This window comes from Drosophila novamexicana, unplaced genomic scaffold (assembly GCF_003285875.2).
Source record: "Drosophila novamexicana strain 15010-1031.04,08,12 unplaced genomic scaffold, DnovRS2.1 tig00000152-arrow-arrow-pilon, whole genome shotgun sequence".
NCBI classification, from domain to species: domain Eukaryota; kingdom Metazoa; phylum Arthropoda; class Insecta; order Diptera; family Drosophilidae; genus Drosophila; species Drosophila novamexicana.
This window is the reverse complement of record NW_020824780.1, coordinates 27,237-52,547: the sequence shown is the minus strand read 5'-3', so window position 1 is coordinate 52,547 and position 25,311 is coordinate 27,237. Positions and strand designations below refer to the sequence as shown.

Sequence of the window (25,311 nt, the reverse complement as noted above, 5' to 3'; positions counted from 1 at the left end):
ATGGCAGTCAAGTGCCACTAGTGCTGTTCTTTGTGTTTATGTGTGTGTGTGTGTGTGTGCGTGAATTGCCAAGTAAGCCAGTTGCCAGCAGCTGCTTAAAACTAATGAACCACCCGCTCGCGCGTATGTGTGTGTGTGTATGTGTGTGCATACACGCATCCCTTCATGTGTTTGGATGTCTCATTTTCTTCTACATGCTCCATAAAGGCGCACGTAATTAAATCTAACTTTATTAGCACATTTGTTCAAGTGAGCAAACTCTTTGCATGCTGCCAAGCGCTCATAAGAGACCCACAGCCCAAAAACAAAAGTCAAGGAAAACAAAAGAGAAAAAACTCTGTCGATTATCTACATACCTGCCCATTGTCCACACGTGCCAGATGTTCAATGAATATTGCTTAAATAAGCCATGAGAACTTTTTCAAAGGTTTTTTCCACTTTAGTCGTAAGAGTGCAAGGAAAGTCAAATTTAAAACAAATGGCAACTTGGAACTCGAATTCAGAATAATATATCTACTTTTTGTAGCATACTTTTCGGGATATTCTAAATAAAATAAGGCAAAGTTCACATATGGTACATATTGGCTTGCGCCTAAAAGTATGCTACGGACAGATGCAAATATTTTTGTTTCTTAGATGGAGGTGTTCAGGTGTGTTATAAATGAAACAGAATATTCTCTTGCCATACAAAATAACTTAACAACAGTTTTTGTTTGGTTTGGAAGAATAAATAAATAAAATTGGAGCTTGTTAATTAGAAAACTTCAATATATTAAAGACACTAGTATTTTACTTTTTTGTGGAAGTTTTGTTATTTGTATAGATATATTTACATATACATAGTTATATATTTACAATTTTTAAATATAGAGCACAATTGAAGTCCTTACAAAATATTGAAGAAAAAATCAAATTAATAATAAGACTGTAGTCTTTAATATAAAAAATTTGTCTATGTTAAAAAAACATTTTAGAGCCTTACAGCTTAAGCATTAGCTTACTTTCTTTTAGAACTTTAGATACAAAACGTTAAGTGCATTTCAAATGAAATTTCTAAACTGAATTTTGAATCGTTACGAAAGTGAAATTCTCAGCATGTTTTATATATTATATTTTAGTTGTTTATTTTTTTTACCATTTGCTCTGCTTCTTGACCATTTTGCTACCCTTTGCCCCCTCAACCTTATGTCAATGGAAAATAACAATTAGCTTAAGCTTTATCCAGTATTTAATTTATACACTATAAATAAATATAAGTTGTTCGAATCTTGTTGTTGCTGTTAATTGTTGTTAAATGTTGTTGTTAATTGCAGTTGTTGACACCAGACACCTGTAGCCACAAAAAAAAAAACCACCAACCACTACATCACCACTGTCCGTCACTTTAGCTGCCCCACCCTCTTTTTCTTTATATTTCACTCTGTATATAGCAGCTTCCTTTCCAAGTACACACAAACGTTTAATATGGTTAATATGCATATAATCTTACTATCTGCTCACATTTCTCTTGTTTTTCAAAAATAAATAAAACAACAAATAAACAAAAACTCGGACATAAATGCAACAAATTATATAATTAATGCAAAAATCTATCAACAACAATTGCAAATGATTTCAACTGAATTGCTTGGATGGCTGCAGCCGAGCTTAAGAAGGCCACGCCCAGTGGCCGCTTGTGCCGCACAGCGGCCATTGATGGTGGTGACGCAGACGTCAACGCGGACGTCGACGCCGCCGCCGACGCCAATGCTGGCTGTGACGTCAACGATGATGCTGACGATGATGAACGATGGCAGCCAAATGTGCTGAATGCAACAACTGCAACACTTGACAGCAGACAGACCAAAACGACAGCAACTAAAATAACAACAACAATAGCAAAATATCAAAACAACAAAAGAAATACAACAACAACAGCAGCAACAACAACAACTAAAACCAGTCAAAGATTCGCGCCACGCGCTAGCTTTCCTGAAATAATGCAGCCACGGCTATCCCTGAACGGCATGCTAAATCCACCGTATCCATCGTTAATGCCATCGCCGCGTCCTCTGTACCGGGATCACAGCTCGAGGTCGATAAATCCACTGACCGCTTACGAGCAGCAAATGGCCGAGCTCGATGGCAGCTTCTATGGCAGCAATGCGGCATATTTGGGCGCTGGCATGAGTGGCAGCGCCGGTGGAGCCACCACGTGCACCAATCTGACAGTGGGCGGTGCTGCGACAGCAGCTTCTGCTGCTGCTGGTTGTGGGGGTGGTGGTGGTGGTGGTGTTGGCAGCGGTGCTGCCAGTGGCGGTGGTGGTGGTGGTGGTGTAGGCGGTGGTGGTGCTGGTGCCTTTCATACAACCGAACTCTCAATAACACCAACAATGCCAGCTGATGAGCAGTTTATTGATTTGGGTAGCCTGCGTCGCTTCTCAATCGATCGACAGAGCTTTCTCGGTAAGACTGCAGTGTGTCTGTGTGTGTGTGTGTGTGTGTGTGTGTGTGTGTGTGTGTGTGTGTGTGTACTCCTGCTGTGCGCTTTGTATACACTGTGCCCCATAATTTCATCAATTAGCAACCCGTTCAACTCGAATTTCTCGTCTCTTCTTCAGATCTAGGCCCCAAGTTTGGCATGTCCCAGCCGAAATTCGGCCAGAGCGTCTCGCAACAAGGTTTCTTCACGTCGCATGACAGCTTGGCCACACCATGCGCCTCCAGAGCATCGAACTCGCATATGGCCACCGTAAGCACTGCCTCCGAAATGGATTTATTGCACAACAAGCAACGCCCCAACAACAACAAATCGCGCGGCCGTCTGAAAACGACCGGCGGCGATCAGCCACTGCTGGGCACCTGGAATCGATCCACAGGCCGCGGCTCGCAGGATAACACGCTAAGTGGAGGTGGTGGTGGTGCTACCAGTGTGCTCATGGGGCATACACAATATGGCGGCAACTATTGCAACGGCACCGATCGGTGAGTACCCACTTTTATAATCTATTCTATAATCTGATTCAACTTCGTTTTCAACGACAGCTACCCGCGTTCGCGTTCGCAGCAGCAGTCGCACCACAATGCCGGACAAGCCACGCACCACCCATACCAGTTGCAGCACTCTGCCTCCACGGTGTCGCACCACCCGCATGCGCATGGTCAGTCCGCACATGGCGGCCCTGGTCCGCCCCATGGCGGCCATCCGCACCATCAACTGCATGGCGGCGGCGGTCCTGGAAGTGGGGGTGTCAGCGGACATTCAACACAGCATCAGAAACCGCATCGCACTGCCTCGCAGCGTATACGCGCCGCCACGGCCGCCCGCAAGCTGCATTTTGTATTCGATCCGGCGGGGCGGCTCTGCTACTATTGGTCCATGGTGGTTTCCATGGCCTTTTTGTACAATTTCTGGGTGATAATCTACCGCTTCGCCTTCCAGGAGATCAATCGGCGCACGATCGCCGTGTGGTTCTGCTTGGATTACCTGTCCGATTTTCTATATCTGATTGACATATTCTTTCACTTTCGCACTGGATATCTGGAGGATGGGGTGCTGCAAACGGACGCAATCAAACTGCGCACACACTACATGAACTCGACGATCTTCTATATCGACTGCCTCTGCCTGCTGCCGCTGGACTTTCTCTACTTGTCGATTGGCTTCAATTCGATACTGCGCAGCTTTCGGCTGGTCAAGATCTACCGGTTTTGGGCCTTCATGGACCGCACCGAGCGGCACACCAACTATCCGAATCTGTTTCGCTCCACGGCCCTTATACACTATCTGCTTGTGATATTCCATTGGAACGGCTGTCTCTACCACATTATTCACAAGAACAACGGCTTCGGCTCACGGAATTGGGTCTATCACGACTCCGAGTCGGCGGACGTAGTTAAACAGTATCTGCAGAGCTATTACTGGTGCACTTTGGCATTAACCACCATCGGGGACCTGCCCAAGCCCCGCTCCAAGGGCGAGTACGTGTTTGTGATATTGCAATTGCTATTCGGTCTGATGCTCTTTGCCACGGTGCTCGGACATGTGGCGAACATTGTGACGTCGGTGAGTGCGGCGCGCAAGGAGTTTCAAGGTGAGTGCATTATCACAAATAAGTTCTAATTGTTGGCCGGTGAATCGGTTATGAAGTGAAACGGGTTTGTTCCAAAAACAGCTGATTGAAATTGAAGAACTCTCGCTGGATTATGATTTAATCGGTTTAGAAACAAAACGGTTATGATTGATAGGTAAAGGTGTAGCTAGACATAAGAGATGAAATAAATTGAATTAGTATAACAAAATCGAACCGGTTGGGAACCGGTTACATACGTTTTAATTCGAAACACTTTAAACACTTTAAATGGGTAGATACGCGTATAGTTGGAAAACATAAAAGATGTCGAAAATGCGGCAGTCGAATCAGTTATGAACCGGTTATATGCATTTTACGGTGAAGCACAAATAGTTAATGAATAGATAGAAGTATAGCTTGAAGACATAAAAGATGAAGACAATTGGCATAATTGAACAATGCATTTTAGTTTGAAACGGTTAAGCTAAGAAGCGAGAGGGAATTCAGCTAAAGAAATATTACATAGAATATGCATATATTACGATTATGCGCTGTCAACATTTTATCACTATATAAGCATGTATACATCGATTGTTAATATAAAACGCCTTTGCAGAGAATTGTTTTAGTTGTTTGGCAATATATGAGTGCGTGTATAAGTATGAGTTGCATTAAAAATCAAACGGATAGATGACGAACAAGTCAAAAGCAGAAACGGTCCTAAAGCGGCGGAGGTAAAAGCTCGAAGGATTTTCGACACAACAAAAAAGGGGCTTGTGTACTTTGGAATGGTATAACAAGGACAAACAGTTTCCACTCGAAATGCTGCCTGATACGGTAAAACTGATCTTTAAAAAGAGTACAAGGGCAACACGTTTTTGGGCCCAAGCGAATTAAGGCCAACATATAATTATTAGGCTCAGGAGAGTACCATAAATCACAGCATACAATGTTGAAATGTAATCATTATCCGTTGTTGGTTTTTCTTTTTTGCTTTTCCTTCTTCTTCTTATTTTTGCAAATCCTTATCAAGACAATTTTAAGCTGGAACATATAAATTGTTGTTGTTTCTTTGTTTGGCTTCAATATTTACGAGCTGTCTGATTAAACTGTTGCTCAGAGCTAGGTTAGATACGCATACATATGGGAACAATAATCCGCAGCTAACATAGCAACAAGATGAGAAAGCTGGAGACACCAAACGGACAGACGGATGGAGCGACGGACAAACGGATGGGATACACGAATGATACCTGGGGGTAGAGACATTTGACAAAACAGAACAATGAGCAAAGCTCTCAAAAGTATGCAAAACTTTTTGGCTTTGCCATTTTAGCTGCTTAAATTGAGGAAAATGTTGTATGTGTGTGTGTGTGTGTGTGTATACGGGCAATTGTATACAATATATACAAATCCTGGCTGGCTTAAGAGACGTTGCTCCTTTTGTGCCTGACAAGACTCTCTACTCGTGCTGCTTGAGCAAACGCTCCTCGAGCATTTTGCACTGCCAGGCAGCCTCTTGTGAGCCCAGTAGGCCATGCGGCCATTAGCTAAATGAACTCGTTTATTTGCTCCATAAATAACTGGACAAAATGCAAGTGTCGCCATTGCAGTCGGATGGCGTCTTGTCGTTTTAATTTCAAAAGACCGCCCAAGTCAAATGCCTGGCAAGCAATTCAAGAAAATGGCAAAACCGGGGCTGTCCGAGAACGGACTCTCATTAGGCGAACGTCAGCTGAAAATATTAAGGCCACTCAACGGCAATGGGCCACAATGGCGAATGCCCAAGGGACAACGGATGCTAAACTTAGCAGTGGACATTGGCCGGCAGCTGGAGCCGTAGCTTGGGGCAAACAAAGCAATTCCTCTGCTCATTGATGGGCGTGGCAACAGTTTGCACCTCTACAGAGAGTAACTGCCAGATGCAGCATCAACATGTTTACACAACACTTTTTCATGTGCATGTGTGCATGTGTGTGTGCGTGTGTGTTGTGTGTGCGAATGTTGCATGCACACAAGAGAGTCGCAAGTGATTGAGGGCTTGAGTCTAACGGAGCGGGGAGTGAGGCAAAAAGTCAGCAAGCAAAGCTCAGCGGCTTAATGGACGAAACGTGCTGCTGCATTAATTTCTGGTTTTATGCACTCGAAACTTTTTCTCATATTTGCATGCAGCAAATCTCAATTTTTATTGCACCAGTGGAAATTGTGTATGCCTTTTTTTTATGAATACCGTGACGCCATTTCGCTGGGTCCGCCCGCATGCATATAGTCGAGAAATGCTCTTAATCCCACACGATGTTCGTTGTGGGTGTCCATTTCGTTAATTATTAAGCTGCTGTCCGCCTCGCTAATCACCTCACCCACGGTGGCCATCACGGTGCGCACATCGAGAGCGTTAAAATACCCGTCACCCTGGCGATCGAACACTTCAAAGGCTTTACGCAGATTCTCATCGCTCTCGACTTCGCGCAGCTTGGGCGCCATCACTTGGAGGAACTCCTTAAAATCTAAGCAGCGCAGTTCACCGACGTCCGCCGCGTCGATGAATTCGTTCAGGTCCGCTTCGGTTGGCTCGAAGCCCACGTCACGCATGATGAGGTTCAGATCACGGGCCTCAATGGACCCATTCCGATCCTCATCATATTTGTCGAAGATCCTTTTCAGCTCTATATGCAGCTCCTGGCCCATATACTGTGGCATTGTGCGAGCTAAACAGATTGGCCAGGGATATTCGCGAATTTTATTCAAAACTTTGTACGAAAACAAAAATAAATAACAATATAAAAAGTAAATAACTGATTCTCTAACAGTAAACCAACAAATAAAAACAAATAACGAGAAACGAACTGACAACCAACTCAGAGCCGCAACTTAAACTCAAGGGCTAATAAAACACTTAGGTGACCGTTGCGCATCGCTGAATCGGCAACTTTTCACGTAGTTTTTGCCCCAAAGCCGTCGCAACTTTTGCCTCCACCACAATAATAATACATCATATAACCATGGACATGCAACGAGGACCATCCATCAATTTGTCAATTCAGCGCTTGCCGCTTCGAGTGCGCGAGACCACAAGAAGCAAACGATGCTCGATGCCTGATGCCCGATGCCTGCTGCCTGATGCCTGCTGCTTGCTGATGCGGAGCGCTTCGCGGTGCGGGGGCGGGCTGACTGGAAGGTTGGTTGTGAGCAAGCAAAATCGCAATAAAAAAACATGACTGAAATCAAATGCAGCGTTTGGTGACGCTCAAATGCTCTTTAAGTGCGGCCACAAAGCGTATGTGTAATATATTGTCGAATATAACTCATGCGCCTCGTGGACCACATGTAAAAGCAGCGAATAAAATGGTGTCAACAGGAAAAGGTTAAGTAAAAAGAAAACACGGAGCGCGTTTGACATCTAACAAGTGCACTGCATTTTAAATTCTCAGCGTTGTTGCAGATTTCCATGTGTTATTCAACATTACAAGTTTTCGAAATTTGTGCAAAGGACCTTGTCAACTTTGAAAGTTTCTATGGGGATTCTTTTATTTAAAATTCTTGTCATGAGATTTTGCTCATAGGATAAAATGCAACTCATAGCTAAGATTTGCATACGTTATGCAACACTATAAACACTAGAAATATATATTTCAAAATTCTCATTTACTTTCTTGCTTTCATTTTCTGTCGTTTTTCAACACTCTACTTAAACTCCTAACGCATAACCCTTTAAGAAAAGAGCTTTAAGTCGCGTTGAAGCTTTAACTTAAACTTGAAAAAGTTGTTTGTGGTCCACTTCTTCTTTCAATTAACTTTCAGTGCAAGCTGTTTTAATAACTTCCGCTCGATTTATGAGTGTCATAGCATTAAAGGCTGTCTTACTAGGCTGCCATTAATCTTAAAGTTTTCGAAAGTACTTGCATTTCTTAAGAAAATTTACATTATCCTTTTAATGAGCATTTTCTTCTCTTTTTATTATTATTCTCATTTTTTTTATAATCCCGCTTGCAGCTGATGCAGCAATAATTATCATTAATAATTATTAACCCTGTAGCTTGACATGATCCCGCCGATCTGTGATATCTCAACCTTTTGGCATTTACAAACTCATTCAGTTTTGTTGCCATTGCTACCCTATTCTACTTTCTCTTTCTTCTATATTTTTTTTGCACGCACTTTGCAAGCAAATATTACAAATACCGCTAGTCATGGCTTAGGGCGCAACACTTTAGTGATGGCCTTCTGCTACATTAAGCAAACTCCCTCTGGCCAACAACTTAAAAACTTATATATTTACTTAGTAACAGGCACCCCGCTTCGCATCTCCGCATCGCAACATCTCCGCATCTCAGCATCTTCGCATTTTCTCTGTTACGTACTCATCATGGGTTTCTTACTCGTTCAGTTCGTTGTGTTGGGTTGAGCGCATGAAAATTGATTTTCAAATAGTTGGCCTGCCTTTTTTCAAATTTGATTGACGTTATTACATTACATAACATCACATCAGGCACTGAGGCAACTTACACGCGCACACACATACACACAAACACATTGGTACGTATACAAGCAGCTGGTTTAAGTTATTCATCCATTTAGCCCCACTTAGGGCCCGGTTGGCTGAATGGCTGGCTGGTTGCCTGCCTGCTTGCCTGGCTGACTGGCAACAACAAGTGGAAAACTGTCATTATATTTGAGTTATTGATGGTTTTTCAAAATCATTTTAGCAACAATGTTGTTGCCACATACACCAGCACACTCGCACGCCGCAAGTTACATTTACGCTTAGTTAAGCGCCATAGCTGCGGCTTGTTAACGCCAAACAGACGCAAACTTTAAACGCTGTGCGAATTCTGTTGCTGTTGTTATTGCTGTTTTTGGGTTTCGCATAAATCCAAAAACGCTTTTCAAATATGCCATTCAAAATTATGTTAATTTGTTGCTAGCTGGCGGCTGCCTGCTGCCTGCTCTTATGTAATTATTATTGTAAATAGTTTTTTATGCAAATTATGCGTCAGCAGCGCTGTCAACGCTTTTGATTGATGTTGTGCACACAACTTATCTGTGTTTGGTGTTCGTGTGGGTGTGTGCTGTGCCTGTGTCTGTGTGTATGTGTAAGTTATTCGCTCTGCTGCTAAAATTGCGGCTGTGGCTGTGGCTGCGGCTGCGGCTGCGGCTGTTGCTGCTTCAGCTGGTCATTTGCAACGCCTTTTGCTGCAGTTGTTTACTGCAATTAAAACAATTTATGCGCTCAATTTACTCACACACACAGACGCACACACAGGCTCACACGGATATATACACTAGCTGGGCACTGGCTCAGTACTTTGAGACTTGTAGTACTTTACGTGCGAGATTTGCAGCCATTTTGACTTGAACCCGTTTCAGTGCTTCGTCTCACTCGCGCACTGGCTAGCTATGTATGTTTGTGTGTGTGTTTTTATTACTTTTTTTTTTTTTTTGTTTTTCTTTTACTTGCAGCAATTGTTGCTGTTGCTTTTGCTCTCGCACAATGAGCGCGTGTCTAAAAATAGAATTGAGCGACGTACGCACGAGTTGCGAACGGCTGAGCGAGCATTGGCTTGAGAGAGGGACGCACAAATTCGCAGTCGGTGCGCTCTTTTGCCTTTTGCCATTGGCTTTGCTTCAGTCTTCAGTCAAGGCGAGCAGCAGCGGCAGCAGCAGCAGAGGCAGCGTCCATTATCCACTTTAGCTTGGCCGACTTGCCAGTGTTGGGTAGCGTGTGTGTGAGTGTGTGTGTTTGTGCTGCTGTTGTTGTTGTTGTTCGTTTTGCTGTTTGCTTTCGCTTGCCACAGCTTCAACAACAACAATAAGAGCAACAGTAATGTGCGTTTGTGTGTGTGTGTATGTGTGAGTCTTTCTCGCTCTGTGCATGTGTATTTGTGTGTGTTTATATTTGCTGCTGCTGCTGCTGCTGCTGCTTATGCCCTACAGCTGTAACCGTAACCGTGAGTGCGCTCCTATGTGCGACTGTGTGTGCGTGTCTGTTTGCGTGTTTGTGTGTGTATTCCAATCAATATTGTAGACGCAGTCGCCGCTGTTGGCCGCTTTTGCCCATTAAGCTGCATGTACGCCAACTTACCGTCGTATTTTTAGAACATGGCTTTTTTTTGTAGCTGATGCTGCTGGCATTGTATGGCATGTAGCTGCCCTTAAAGGGCAAAATATTCCATTATCCTTGAAAAGCGAATTTGCCAAGGATATTGCTAGTGCTGCCACGCTGCTGCAGCTGCAGCTGCAGCTAACATGCGCATTGTTATTGTTAGTGTTATTGTAAGTGTTATTGTTATTGTTATTGTTATTGCAACGCTGGCTAACGGAGCGCATTTATATTTGTTTGCCGCCCGAACAAATCTACGAGAGCATCCAACATCGAGCATCGAGCACCCAAAGTACAACATACAACATTCAACGCCACCCGGCACCTCATCCAGAGCGCGTGTGTTCAGCAGTAACCGCATATGCATAATTAATGATACAAATTGGTTTTTCTGGAAAACTCAGGCAAGCGCAAAAGAAAACCCAACCATCAGTCTTTGCAGCGGAAGCTGCGAGTGCTTACAAAAGCGTGGCCAATATTTAATTATATCAGCTTTTAAAACATACCCCGGTTTCTCTTACTGGTTTTGTTAATAGAAAAAATCATGACTTCTAAAGCAAGACTTTTAAGCCCAAGATCAATTGTCTAATCGAACCAGTTGTTTTCGTTAAGGTGGTTATCCACATCCTTGAACCAAGGTTTTGGCTTAATCCATAATTTACGCTTTAATTTATAATTGCTCGTTCTACTGAAAATATTGCCAGCAAATATACAAAAAATCGACCATCATTGTTGTCCTACCAAATGTGGTCCCTCAATAGATTTCTATTGTGCTTAAATTCTGGATTGGTTCGGGCTTCGGCTCGGCTTCATTCAAGACAAGAGATATAATTTTAGCTCCAATCCTTCTTAAAAAAAAAAAAAAATGAAAATCCAGGGCTCGAATGCAGCTTGTAGCCTGGCATGGAATACATGGAATACAATTTTAAGCCTATCTAACAAAAGACTTTAAGAGTTATGAATGGGCAATTTTTCGTTTTGAACGGCAAATACCTATCATCTTGCATTTAACCTAGAATAATTGCTGCATTGTAAGCCGAAAACCACTTTTCAATCGTTTCTATGCTACTTTCCAGCTAGTTTTCAGTCCCACAACATATCAGCTCAATATTAAGCTGTTTTCTATTTTTTGTACTTCTTTTCAATGCAGTTCCGCAGAGAACTTTTAGCTTTTTCATTTTTTCATAGCCTGCCCATTGCTGGACTGGTTCTTTGTCCTAGCAACTGCATGCACATGCACATCAGCGTCGCTCTTAAGTGGTTTCTAGTTAGTTTGAAATTTTCACTTGGCCAGTTACCCACAACGTATATGCATTCAGCTTGGCCAGCACCCCGAACCGAACATCCCCTTGCTGTGTGCTCTTCGTGTGCTTTTTGTCTTGGGCTTATGAAAAGGCAGGAAGAGCAAGTTTTTGTCACGCATATTTACTGTTTGTATAAACTCGTGGTGCCACCCGCTCTCTGCTGCATCCTGCTGGCCTCAACTGAAAAACTTGCTGCAGCTTGTTTGCCAGACAATGGCTTGAACTTTTGCACCCCAGATTTTTATATTGTTGCGCCACAAAAGGCAAAAACTCACACATGATGCCAAGTTTTTTTATTTTTTTCATTTCTATTTTCATATATTTTTTTTTTTTGCAATACGCACTTAATCCCAAACCCAGCGACAATTGTCTTGATTGCCAGACTGTCAGACGCGCTAGCTGTCGGCTCAGAGGTCAGATTTGCTGCCACTTGAGCTCTTGATCTGGACAAAGCGGCCGTGTGCAATATCTAAATGCAATTATGGTTGCAGATTAGTGCTTAAGGTGGCAGGCGCCGCAAAGTGTGGCCCACAAACTGCTGTAACAACAAGAATAACAACAAAAACAACAACAACAGCACCAGCAGCAGCGGATCAAAATGCGCCAGAGGCAACTGTGGCCAAGCAGAGCATAAAATGAAAAATAAATATGAAAAACGAAGAAAAATAACGGAAAATCTGAAGAAAATGTGCGGCAAGATGCGAAGCCAAATGCAGTTTACCCAGCAAGCCCTGCCCCAACCCCAACCCCAACCGACAGCTCAACCACAAACCCTGCATGGCCACGCCCCAGCTGTGCTTACTTCAGGGCAAAATGGCAAATTAAATTTTGTGTCGGCAAAATGCAGCGGGATGGAAAAATGCGTTGAAAGCAGAACGCAATGCAATGGGGCTAAGGATAAACTGTGCGCCACAACCAACAACCACAGAGAGCAGGAATTAAATCTCAAATAATTGCTACATAAACAAAGTGTACAACTAACCACAGTTATTGAGCCGAGACCAGGCGACGCAACGCTCGAAATATCTATATATAAATATATATTTTTGGCAATTTCCATTTTCTAAACATACACACAACCGCATTCTCGCATATACACACATGCAAATAAAATGCTGCTATGGAATATGCAATTAATATTTAGATTGATTTTCAATTGTTAAAAAAGAATCCACAAAGCGTAACGTGACATGCACAACCAGTACTCGAATCCGTAACCATCCCACCCCGCCTCCAATTCTGTCCGCCATTCAGAGTCCCAGTCGCCCCTCACGTCTCAGGCTTCATTGCCGGAATGCTGGCAGTGTCATGCAGTCAAGCAGAACCGCAATAAAAATCGCTGTAATTTTGCATACTGTCGCCCTGCCACGTGTGTGTGTGTGTGCGTGTGCTTGTGTGTACTTGAGTGTGTGTTTTTGCTATCAGCAAGCATATCCGTTGTATGTAATGGTTATGTGTTGTGTGCCAAGACGCTGCGTTGCCATGCAATAATCCTTGGATGCGTTTCGTTGCCAATGAGGCAAAATTGTTTGCAGGCAAAAGAAGTAAACGTATGATAATCGATACCTCGATACCCGATACCCGATACTGCTGCCAGCATCAGTTACGCAATATTTCTTACACAGCAACAACAACAACAACGACAACAACAATAAAATAATAAAAACCCACAATGTAACACGCTTTGGGGCAAACCATGCAAAGTATTTCAAACAGCAAACGGGTAAGCCCAAAAGTATGCTATGAATTCCGTGCAAGCCATGGGCTACAATATTGAAAGAGATAGAGACAAAGAAGCGAACAAAGTAAGTCGAACCTTTTATTTGATGTACGCTTAAACAATGTCTATTGACTAAAATGTAATGTAAATAATCCATTCCATCCGATTTTTACGAGGTGTGGCTTTTTCTTCATGGTTTTCCCTCTAGATTAATCTTGCATTCAAGTCTCGACACCGATTTTTTGGTCGAAATTCATGTCCAAATCTTACCCCAAGATTCGTATATAGACATGGGTCAAAAATTACCACCCCCATAACTCGGTCAAATCTCATCCGATTTTCACGAAGTTTGGCGTTTTCTTCATGGTTTTCCCTCTAGATTAATCTTGCATTCAAATCTCTACACCGATTTTTTGTTCGAAATTCATGTCCAAATCTTACCCCAAGATTCGTATATAGACATAGGTCAAAAATTACCACCCCCATAACTCGGTCAAATCTCATCCGATTTTCACGAGGTGTGGCTTTTTCTTCATGGGTTTCCCTCTAGATTAATCTTGCATTCAAATCTCGACACCGATTTTTTGGTCGAAATTCATGTCCAAATCTTACCCCAAGATTCGTATATAGACATGGGTCAAAAATTACTACCCCTATAACTCGGTCAAATCTCATCCGATTTTCACGAAGTTTGGCGTTTTCTTCATGGTTTTCCCTCTAGATTAATCTTGCATTCAAATCTCGACACCGATTTTTTGGTCGAAATTCATGTCCAAATCTTACCCCAAGATTCGTATATACCCATGGGTCAACATTTACCACCCCCATATCTCGGCCAAATCTTATCCGATTTTCAAGAAGTTTGGCTTTTTCTTCATGGTTTTCCCTCTAGATTAATCTTGCATTCAAATTTCGACACCGATTTTTTGGTCGAAATTCATGTCCAAATCTTACCCCTAGATTCGTATATGGACATGGGTCAAAAATTACCACCCCCATAACTCGGTCAAATCTCATCCGATTTTCACTAAGTTTGGCGTTTTCTTCATGGTTTTCCCTCTAGATTAATCTTGCATTCAAATCTCGACACCGATTTTTTGGTCGAAATTCATGTCCAAATCTTACCCCTAGATTCGTATATAGACATGGGTCAAAAAATTACCACCCCCATAACTCGGTCAAATCTCATCCGATTTTCACGAGGTGTGGCTTTCTCTTCATGGTTTTCCCTCTAGATTAATCTTGCATTCAAATCTCGACACCGATTTTTTGTGTCGAAATTCATGTCCAAATCTTACCCCAAGATTCGTATATAGACATGGGTCAAAAATTACCACCCCCATAACTCGGTCAAATCTCATCCGATTTTCACGAAGTTTGGCGTTTTCTTCATGGTTTTCCCTCTAGATTAATCTTGCATTCAAATCTCGACACCGATTTTTTGGTCGAAATTCATGTCCAAATCTTACCCCTAGATTCGTATATAGACATGGGTCAAAAAATTACCACCCCCATAACTCGGTCAAATCTCATCCGATTTTCACGAGGTGTGGCTTTCTCTTCATGGTTTTCCCTCTAGATTAATCTTGCATTCAAATCTCGACACCGATTTTTTGGTCGAAATTCATGTCCAAATCTTACCCCAAGATTCGTATATAGACATGGGTCAAAAATTACCACCCCCATAACTCGGTCAAATCTCATCCGATTTTCACGAAGTTTGGCGTTCTCTTCATGGTTTTCCCTCTAGATTAATCTTGCATTCAAATCTCGACACCGATTTTTTGGTCGAAATTCATGTCCAAATCTTACCCCTAGATTCGTATATAGACATGGGTCAAAAATTACCACCCCCATAACTCGGTCAAATCTCATCCGATTTTCACGAGGTGTGGCTTTCTCTTCATGGTTTTCTCTCTAGATTAATCTTGCATTCAAATTCTCTTCATGGTTTTCCCCCTAGATTAATCTTGCATTCAAATCTCGACACCGATTTTTTGGTCGAAATTCATGTCCAAATCTTACCCCAAGATTCGTATATAGACATGGGTCAAAAATTACCACCCCCATAACTCGGTCAAATCTCATCCGATTTTCACGCAGTTTGGCGTTCTCTTCATGGTTTTCCCCCTAGATTAATCTTGCATTCAAATCTCGACACCGATTTTTTGGTCGAAATTCATGTCCAAATCTTACCCCAAGATTCGTATATAGACATGGGTCAAAAATTACCACCCCCATAACTCGGTCAAATCTCATCCGATTTTCACGAGGTGTGGCTTTTTCTTCATGGTTTTTCCTCTAGATTAATCTTGCATTCAAATCTCGACACCGATTTTTTGGTCGACATTCATGTCCAAATCTTACCCCAAGATTCGTATATAGACATGGGTCAAAAATTACCACTCCCATAACTCGGTCAAATCTCATCCGATTTTCACGAAGTTTGGCGTTCTCTTCATGGCTTTCCCCCTAGATTAATCTTGCATTCAAATCTCGACACCGATTTTTTGGTCGAAATTCATGTCCAAATCTTACCCCAAGATTCGTATATAGACATGGGTCAAAAATTACCACCCCCATAACTCGGTCAAATCTCATCCGATTTTCACGAAGTTTGGCTTTTTCTTCATGGTTTTCCCTCTAGATTTATCTTGCATTCAAATCTCGACACCGATTTTTTGGTCAAAATTCATGTCCAAATCTTACCCCAAGATTCGTATATAGACATGGGTCAAAAATTACCACGCCCATAACTCGGTCAAATCTCATCCGATTTTCACGAAGTTTGGCGTTCTCTTCGTGGTTTTCCCCCTAGATTAATCTTGCATTCAAATCTCGACACCGATTTTTTGGTCGAAATTCATGTCCAAATCTTACCCCAAGATTCGTATATAGACATGGGTCAAAAATTACCACCCCCATAACTCGGTCAAATCTCATCCGATTATCACGCAGTTTGGCGTTCTCTTCATGGTTTTCCCCCTAGATTAATCTTGCATTCAAATCTCGACACCGATTTTTTGGTCGAAATTCATGTCCAAATCTTACCCCAAGATTCGTATATAGACATGGGTCAAAAATTACCACCCCCATAACTCGGTCAAATCTCATCCGATTTTCACGAAGTTTGGCTTTTTCTTCATGGTTTTCCCTCTAGATTTATCTTGCATTCACATCTCGACACCGATTTTTTGGTCGAAATTCATGTCCAAATCTTACCCCAAGATTCGTATATAGACATAGGTCAAAAATTACCACCCCCATAACTCGGTCAAATCTCATCCGATTTTCACGAGGTGTGGCTTTTTCTTCATGGTTTTCCCTCTAGATTAATCTTGCATTCAAATCTCGACACCGATTTTTTGGTCGAAATTCATGTCCAAATCTTACCCCAAGATTCGTATATAGACATGGGTCAAAAATTACCACCCCCATAACTCGGTCAAATCTCATCCGATTTTCACGAGGTGTGGCTTTTTCTTCATGGTTTTCCCTCTAGATTAATCTTGCATTCAAATCTCGACACCGATTTTTTGGTCGAAATTCATGTCCGAATCTTACCCCAAGATTCGAATATAGACATGGGTCAAAAATTACCACCCCCATAACTCGGTCAAATCTCATCCGATTTTCACGAGGTGTGGCTTTTTCTTCATGGTTTTCCCTCTAGATTAATGTGGCATTCAAATCTCGACACCGATTTTTTGGTCAAAATTCATGTCCAAATCTTACCCCAAGATTCGTATATAGACATGGGTCAAAAATTACCACGCCCATAACTCGGTCAAATCTCATCCGATTTTCACGAAGTTTGGCGTTCTCTTCATGGTTTTCCCCCTAGATTAATCTTGCATTCAAATCTCGACACCGATTTTTTGGTCGAAATTCATGTCCAAATCTTACCCCAAGATTCGTATATAGACATGGGTCAAAAATTACCACCCCCATAACTCGGTCAAATCTCATCCGATTTTCACGCAGTTTGGCGTTCTCTTCATGGTTTTCCCCCTAGATTAATCTTGCATTCAAATCTCGACACCGATTTTTTGGTCGAAATTCATGTCCAAATCTTACCCCAAGATTCGTATATAGACATGGGTCAAAAATTACCACGCCCATAACTCGGTCAAATCTCATCCGATTTTCACGAAGTTTGGCGTTCTCTTCGTGGTTTTCCCCCTAGATTAATCTTGCATTCAAATCTCGACACCGATTTTTTGGTCGAAATTCATGTCCAAATCTTACCCCAAGATTCGTATATAGACATGGGTCAAAAATTACCACCCCCATAACTCGGTCAAATCTCATCCGATTATCACGCAGTTTGGCGTTCTCTTCATGGTTTTCCCCCTAGATTAATCTTGCATTCAAATCTCGACACCGATTTTTTGGTCGACATTCATGTCCAAATCTTACCCCAAGATTCGTATATAGACATGGGTCAAAAATTACCACTCCCATAACTCGGTCAAATCTCATCCGATTTTCACGAAGTTTGGCGTTCTCTTCATGGCTTTCCCCCTAGATTAATCTTGCATTCAAATCTCGACACCGATTTTTTGGTCGAAATTCATGTCCAAATCTTACCCCAAGATTCGTATATAGACATGGGTCAAAAATTACCACCCCCATAACTCGGTCAAATCTCATCCGATTTTCACGAGGTGTGGCTTTTTCTTCATGGTTTTTCCTCTAGATTAATCTTGCATTCAAATCTCGACACCGATTTTTTGGTCGACATTCATGTCCAAATCTTACCCCAAGATTCGTATATAGACATGGGTCAAAAATTACCACTCCCATAACTCGGTCAAATCTCATCCGATTTTCACGAAGTTTGGCGTTCTCTTCATGGCTTTCCCCCTAGATTAATCTTGCATTCAAATCTCGACACCGATTTTTTGGTCGAAATTCATGTCCAAATCTTACCCCAAGATTCGTATATAGACATGGGTCAAAAATTACCACCCCCATAACTCGGTCAAATCTCATCCGATTTTCACGAAGTTTGGCTTTTTCTTCATGGTTTTCCCTCTAGATTTATCTTGCATTCAAATCTCGACACCGATTTTTTGGTCAAAATTCATGTCCAAATCTTACCCCAAGATTCGTATATAGACATGGGTCAAAAATTACCACGCCCATAACTCGGTCAAATCTCATCCGATTTTCACGAAGTTTGGCGTTCTCTTCGTGGTTTTCCCCCTAGATTAATCTTGCATTCAAATCTCGACACCGATTTTTTGGTCGAAATTCATGTCCAAATCTTACCCCAAGATTCGTATATAGACATGGGTCAAAAATTACCACCCCCATAACTCGGTCAAATCTCATCCGATTATCACGCAGTTTGGCGTTCTCTTCATGGTTTTCCCCCTAGATTAATCTTGCATTCAAATCTCGACACCGATTTTTTGGTCGAAATTCATGTCCAAATCTTACCCCAAGATTCGTATATAGACATGGGTCAAAAATTACCACCCCCATAACTCGGTCAAATCTCATCCGATTTTCACGAAGTTTGGCTTTTTCTTCATGGTTTTCCCTCTAGATTTATCTTGCATTCAAATGTCGACACCGATTTTTTGGTCGAAATTCATGTCCAAATCTTACCCCAAGATTCGTATATAGACATAGGTCAAAAATTACCACCCCCATAACTCGGTCAAATCTCATCCGATTTTCACGAGGTGTGGCTTTTTCTTCATGGTTTTCCCTCTAGATTAATCTTGCATTCAAATCTCGACACCGATTTTTTGGTCGAAATTCATGTCCAAATCTTACCCCAAGATTCGTATATAGACATGGGTCAAAAATTACCACCCCCATAACTCGGTCAAATCTCATCCGATTTTCACGAAGTTTGGCTTTTTCTTCATGGTTTTCCCTCTAGATTTATCTTGCATTCAAATCTCGACACCGATTTTTTGGTCAAAATTCATGTCCGAATCTTACCCCAAGATTCGTATATAGACATGGGTCAAAAATTACCACCCCCATAACTCGGTCAAATCTCATCCGATTTTCACGAGGTGTGGCTTTTTCTTCATGGCTTTCCCTCTAGATTAATCTTGCATTCAAATCTCGACACCGATTTTTTGGTCGAAATTCATGTCCGAATCTTACCCCAAGATTCGAATATAGACATGGGTCAAAAATTACCACCCCCATAACTCGGTCAAATCTCATCCGATTTTCACGAGGTGTGGCTTTTTCTTCATGGTTTTCCCTCTAGATTAATGTGGCATTCAAATCTCGACACCGATTTTTTGGTCGAAATTCATGTCCGAATCTTACCCCAAGATTCGAATATAGACATGGGTCAAAAATTACCACGCCCATAACTCGGTCAAATCTCATCCGATTTTCACGAAGTTTGGCGTTCTCTTCATGGTTTTCCCCCTAGATTAATCTTGCATTCAAATCTCGACACCGATTTTTTGGTCGAAATTCATGTCCAAATCTTACCCCAAGATTCGTATATAGACATGGGTCAAAAATTACCACCCCCATAACTCGGTCAAATCTCATCCGATTTTCACGCAGTTTGGCGTTCTCTTCATGGTTTTCCCCCTAGATTAATCTTGCATTCAAATCTCGACACCGATTTTTTGGTCGAAATTCATGTCCAAATCTTACCCCAAGATTCGTATATAGACATGGGTCAAAAATTACCACGCCCATAACTCGGTCAAATCTCATCCGATTTTCACGAAGTTTGGCGTTCTCTTCGTGGTTTTCCCCCTAGATTAATCTTGCATTCAAATCTCGACACCGATTTTTTGGTCGAAATTCATGTCCAAATCTTACCCCAAGATTCGTATATAGACATGGGTCAAAAATTACCACCCCCATAACTCGGTCAAATCTCATCCGATTATCACGCAGTTTGGCGTTCTCTTCATGGTTTTCCCCCTAGATTAATCTTGCATTCAAATCTCGACACCGATTTTTTGGTCGAAATTCATGTCCAAATCTTACCCCAAGATTCGTATATAGACATAGGTCAAAAATTACCACCCCCATAACTCGGTCAAATCTCATCCGATTTTCACGAGGTGTGGCTTTTTCTTCATGGTTTTCCCTCTAGATTAATGTGGCATTCAAATCTCGACACCGATTTTTTGGTCGAAATTCATGTCCAAATCTTACCCCAAGATTCGTATATAGACATGGGTCAAAAATTACCACGCCCATAACTCGGTCAAATCTCATCCGATTTTCACGAAGTTTGGCGTTTTCTTCATGGTTTTCCCCCTAGATTAATCTTGCATTCAAATCTCGACACCGATTTTTTGGTCGAAATTCATGTCCAAATCTTACCCCAAGATTCGTATATAGACATGGGTCAAAAATTACCACCCCCATAACTCGGTCAAATCTCATCCGATTTTCACGAGGTGTGGCTTTTTCTTCATGGTTTTTCCTCTAGATTAATCTTGCATTCAAATCTCGACACCGATTTTTTGGTCGACATTCATGTCCAAATCTTACCCCAAGATTCGTATATAGACATGGGTCAAAAATTACCACTCCCATAACTCGGTCAAATCTCATCCGATTTTCACGAAGTTTGGCGTTCTCTTCATGGCTTTCCCCCTAGATTAATCTTGCATTCAAATCTCGACACCGATTTTTTGGTCGAAATTCATGTCCAAATCTTACCCCAAGATTCGTATATAGACATGGGTCAAAAATTACCACCCCCATAACTCGGTCAAATCTCATCCGATTTTCACGAAGTTTGGCTTTTTCTTCATGGTTTTCCCTCTAGATTTATCTTGCATTCAAATCTCGACACCGATTTTTTGGTCAAAATTCATGTCCAAATCTTACCCCAAGATTCGTATATAGACATGGGTCAAAAATTACCACGCCCATAACTCGGTCAAATCTCATCCGATTTTCACGAAGTTTGGCGTTCTCTTCGTGGTTTTCCCCCTAGATTAATCTTGCATTCAAATCTCGACACCGATTTTTTGGTCGAAATTCATGTCCAAATCTTACCCCAAGATTCGTATATAGACATGGGTCAAAAATTACCACCCCCATAACTCGGTCAAATCTCATCCGATTATCACGCAGTTTGGCGTTCTCTTCATGGTTTTCCCCCTAGATTAATCTTGCATTCAAATCTCGACACCGATTTTTTGGTCGAAATTCATGTCCAAATCTTACCCCAAGATTCGTATATAGACATGGGTCAAAAATTACCACCCCCATAACTCGGTCAAATCTCATCCGATTTTCACGAAGTTTGGCTTTTTCTTCATGGTTTTCCCTCTAGATTTATCTTGCATTCAAATCTCGACACCGATTTTTTGGTCGAAATTCATGTCCAAATCTTACCCCAAGATTCGTATATAGACATAGGTCAAAAATTACCACCCCCATAACTCGGTCAAATCTCATCCGATTTTCACGAGGTGTGGCTTTTTCTTCATGGTTTTCCCTCTAGATTAATGTGGCATTCAAATCTCGACACCGATTTTTTGGTCGAAATTCATGTCCAAATCTCGACACTGATTTTTTGGTCGAAATTCATGTCCAAATCTTACCCCAAGATTCGTATATAGACATAGGTCAAAAATTACCACCCCCATATCTCGGCCAAATCTCATCCGATTTTCACAAAGTTTGGCTTTTTCTTCATGGTTTTCCCTCCAGATTAATCTGGCATTCAAATCTAAACATCGATTTTTTTATTCGAAATTCATGTCCAAATATTAGCCCAAGATTCGTATATAGACATGGGTCAAAAATTACCACCCCCATAACTCGGCCAAATCTCATCCGATTTTCACAAAGTTTGGCTTTTTCTTCATGGTTTTCCCTCCAGATTAATCTGGCATTCAAATCTAAACATCGATTTTTTTATTCGAAATTCATGTCCAAATATTAGCCCAAGATTCGTATATAGACATGGGTCAAAAATTACCACCCCCATAACTCGGTCAAATCTCATCCGATTTTCACGAAGTTTGGCTTTTTCTTCATGGTTTTCCCTCTAGATTAATCTTGCATTCAAATCTCGACACCGATTTTTTGGTCGAAATTCATGTCCAAATCTTACCCCTAGATTCGTATATAGACATGGGTCAAAAATTACCACCCCCATAACTCGGTCAAATCTAATCCGATTTTCACAAAGTTTGGCTTTTTCTTCATGGTTTTCCCTCCAGATTAATCTGGCATTCAAATCTAAACATCGATTTTTTTATTCGAAATTCATGTCCAAATATTAGCCCAAGATTCGTATATAGACATGGGTCAAAAATTACCACCCCCATAACTCGGCCAAATCTCATCCGATTTTCACAAAGTTTGGCTTTTTCTTCATGGTTTTCCCTCCAGATTAATCTGGCATTCAAATCTAAACATCGATTTTTTTATTCGAAATTCATGTCCAAATATTAGCCCAAGATTCGTATATAGACATGGGTCAAAAATTACCACCCCCATAACTCGGTCAAATCTCATCCGATTTTCACGAAGTTTGGCTTTTTCTTCATGGTTTTCCCTCTAGATTAATCTTGCATTCAAATCTCGACACCGATTTTTTGGTCGAAATTCATGTCCAAATCTTACCCCTAGATTCGTATATAGACATGGGTCAAAAATTACCACCCCCATAACTCGGTCAAATCTAATCCGATTTTCACGAAGTTTGGCGTTTTCTTCATGGTTTTCCCTCTAGATTAATCTTGCATTCAAATCTCGACACCGATTTTTTGGTCGAAATTCATGTCCGAATCTTACCCCAAGATTCGTATATAGACATGGGTCAAAAATTACCACCCCCATAACTCGGGCAAATCTCATCCGATTTTCACGAGGTGTGGCTTTTTCTTCATGGTTTTCCCTCTAGATTTATCTTGCATTCAAATCTCGACACTGATTTTTTGGTCGAAATTCATGTCCAAATCTTACCCCAAGATTCGTATATAGACATAGGTCAAAAATTACCACCCCCATATCTCGGCCAAATCTCATCCGATTTTCACAAAGTTTGGCTTTTTCTTCATGGTTTTCCCTCCAGATTAATCTGGCATTCAAATCTAAACATCGATTTTTTTATTCGAAATTCATGTCCAAATATTAGCCCAAGATTCGTATATAGACATGGGTCAAAAATTACCACGCCCATAAATCGGTCAAATCTCATCCGATTTTCACGAGGTGTGGCTTTTTCTTCATGGTTTTCCCTCTAGATTTATCTTGCATTCAAATCTCGACACTGATTTTTTGGTCGAAATTCATGTCCAAATCTTACCCCAAGATTCGTATATAGACATGGGTCAAAAATTACCACCCCCATAACTCGGTCAAATCTAATCCGATTTTCACGAAGTTTGGCGTTTTCTTCATGGTTTTCCCTCTAGATTAATCTTGCATTCAAATCTCGACACCGATTTTTTGGTCGAAATTCATGTCCAAATATTAGCCCAAGATTCGTATATAGACATGGGTCAAAAATTACCACGCCCATAAATCGGTCAAATCTCATCCGATTTTCACGAAGTTTGGCGTTCTCTTCATGGTTTTCCCCCTAGATTAATCTTGCATTCAAATCTCGACACCGATTTTTTGGTCGAAATTCATGTCCAAATCTTACCCCAAGATTCGTATATAGACATGGGTCAAAAATTACCACCCCCATAACTCGGTCAAATCTCATCCGATTTTCACGCAGTTTGGCGTTCTCTTCATGGTTTTCCCCCTAGATTAATCTTGCATTCAAATCTCGACACCGATTTTTTGGTCGAAATTCATGTCCAAATCTTACCCCAAGATTCGTATATAGACATGGGTCAAAAATTACCACCCCCATAACTCGGTCAAATCTCATCCGATTTTCACGAGGTGTGGCTTTTTCTTCATGGTTTTTCCTCTAGATTAATCTTGCATTCAAATCTCGACATCGATTTTTTGGTCGAAATTCATGTCCAAATCTTACCCCAAGATTCGTATATAGACATGGGTCAAAAATTACCACCCCCATAACTCGGTCAAATCTCATCCGATTTTCACCAAGTTTGGCTTTTTCTTCATGGTTTTCCCTCTAGATTTATCTTGCATTCAAATCTCGACACCGATTTTTTGGTCGAAATTCATGTCCAAATCTTACCCCAAGATTCGTATATAGACATAGGTCAAAAATTACCACCCCCATAACTTGGTCAAATCTCATCCGATTTTCACGAGGTGTGGCTTTTTCTTCATGGTTTTCCCTCTAGATTAATGTGGCATTCAAATCTCGACACCGATTTTTTGGTCGAAATTCATGTCCAAATCTTACCCTAAGATTCGTATATAGACATGGGTCAAAATTTACCACCCCCATATCTCGGCCAAATCTCATCCGATTTTCACAAAGTTTGGCTTTTTCTTCATGGTTTTCCCTCCAGATTAATCTGGCATTCAAATCTAAACATCGATTTTTTTATTCGAAATTCATGTCCAAATATTAGCCCAAGATTCGTATATAGACATGGGTCAAAAATTACCACCCCCATAACTCGGTCAAATCCCATCCGATTTTCACGAAGTTTGGCTTTTTCTTCATGGTTTTCCCTCTAGATTAATCTTTTATTCAAATCTCGACACCGATTTTTTGGTCGAAATTCATGTCCAAATCTTACCCCTAGATTCGTGTATAGACATGGGTCAAAAATTACCACCCCCATAACTCGGTCAAATCTAATCCGATTTTCACGAAGTTTGGCGTTTTCTTCATGGTTTTCCCTCTAGATTAATCTTGCATTCAAATCTCGACACCGATTTTTTGGTCGAAATTCATGTCCGAATCTTATATAGACATGGGTCAAAAATTACCACCCCCATAACTCGGGCAAATCTCATCCGATTTTCACGCAGTTTGGCGTTCTCTTCATGGTTTTCCCCCTAGATTAATCTTGCATTCAAATCTCGACACCGATTTTTTGGTCGAAATTCATGTCCAAATCTTACCCCAAGATTCGTATATAGACATGGGTGAAAAATTACCACCCCCATGACTCGGTCAAATCTCATCCGATTTTCACGAGGTATGGCTTTTTCTTCATGGTTTTTCCTCTAGATTAATCTTGCATTCAAATCTCGACACCGATTTTTTGGTCGAAATTCATGTCC

General features: G+C 41.3%; 2 protein-coding genes across 2 annotated transcripts in view; one reads left to right on the top strand and one right to left on the bottom strand.

Moving 5' to 3' along the window:
- The first annotated feature begins 1,979 nt into the window (after window positions 1-1,979).
- Window positions 1,980-25,311, top strand: part of LOC115758318 (cyclic nucleotide-gated cation channel beta-1-like) — a 35,684-nt gene continuing 12,352 nt past the window's right edge. The window contains exons 1-3 of the mRNA XM_030698885.1: window positions 1,980-2,250; window positions 2,601-2,964; window positions 3,025-4,073. Coding sequence (XP_030554745.1) covers window positions 1,980-2,250; window positions 2,601-2,964; window positions 3,025-4,073 — 1,684 coding nt within the window. The remainder of the gene's footprint in view (window positions 2,251-2,600; window positions 2,965-3,024; window positions 4,074-25,311) is intronic.
- Window positions 6,216-6,869, bottom strand: LOC115758316 (calmodulin-like). The gene has a single exon (XM_030698882.1). The coding sequence runs from the start codon at window positions 6,750-6,752 to the stop codon at window positions 6,273-6,275; it is 480 nt and encodes a 159-aa protein (XP_030554742.1). The 5' UTR covers window positions 6,753-6,869; the 3' UTR covers window positions 6,216-6,272.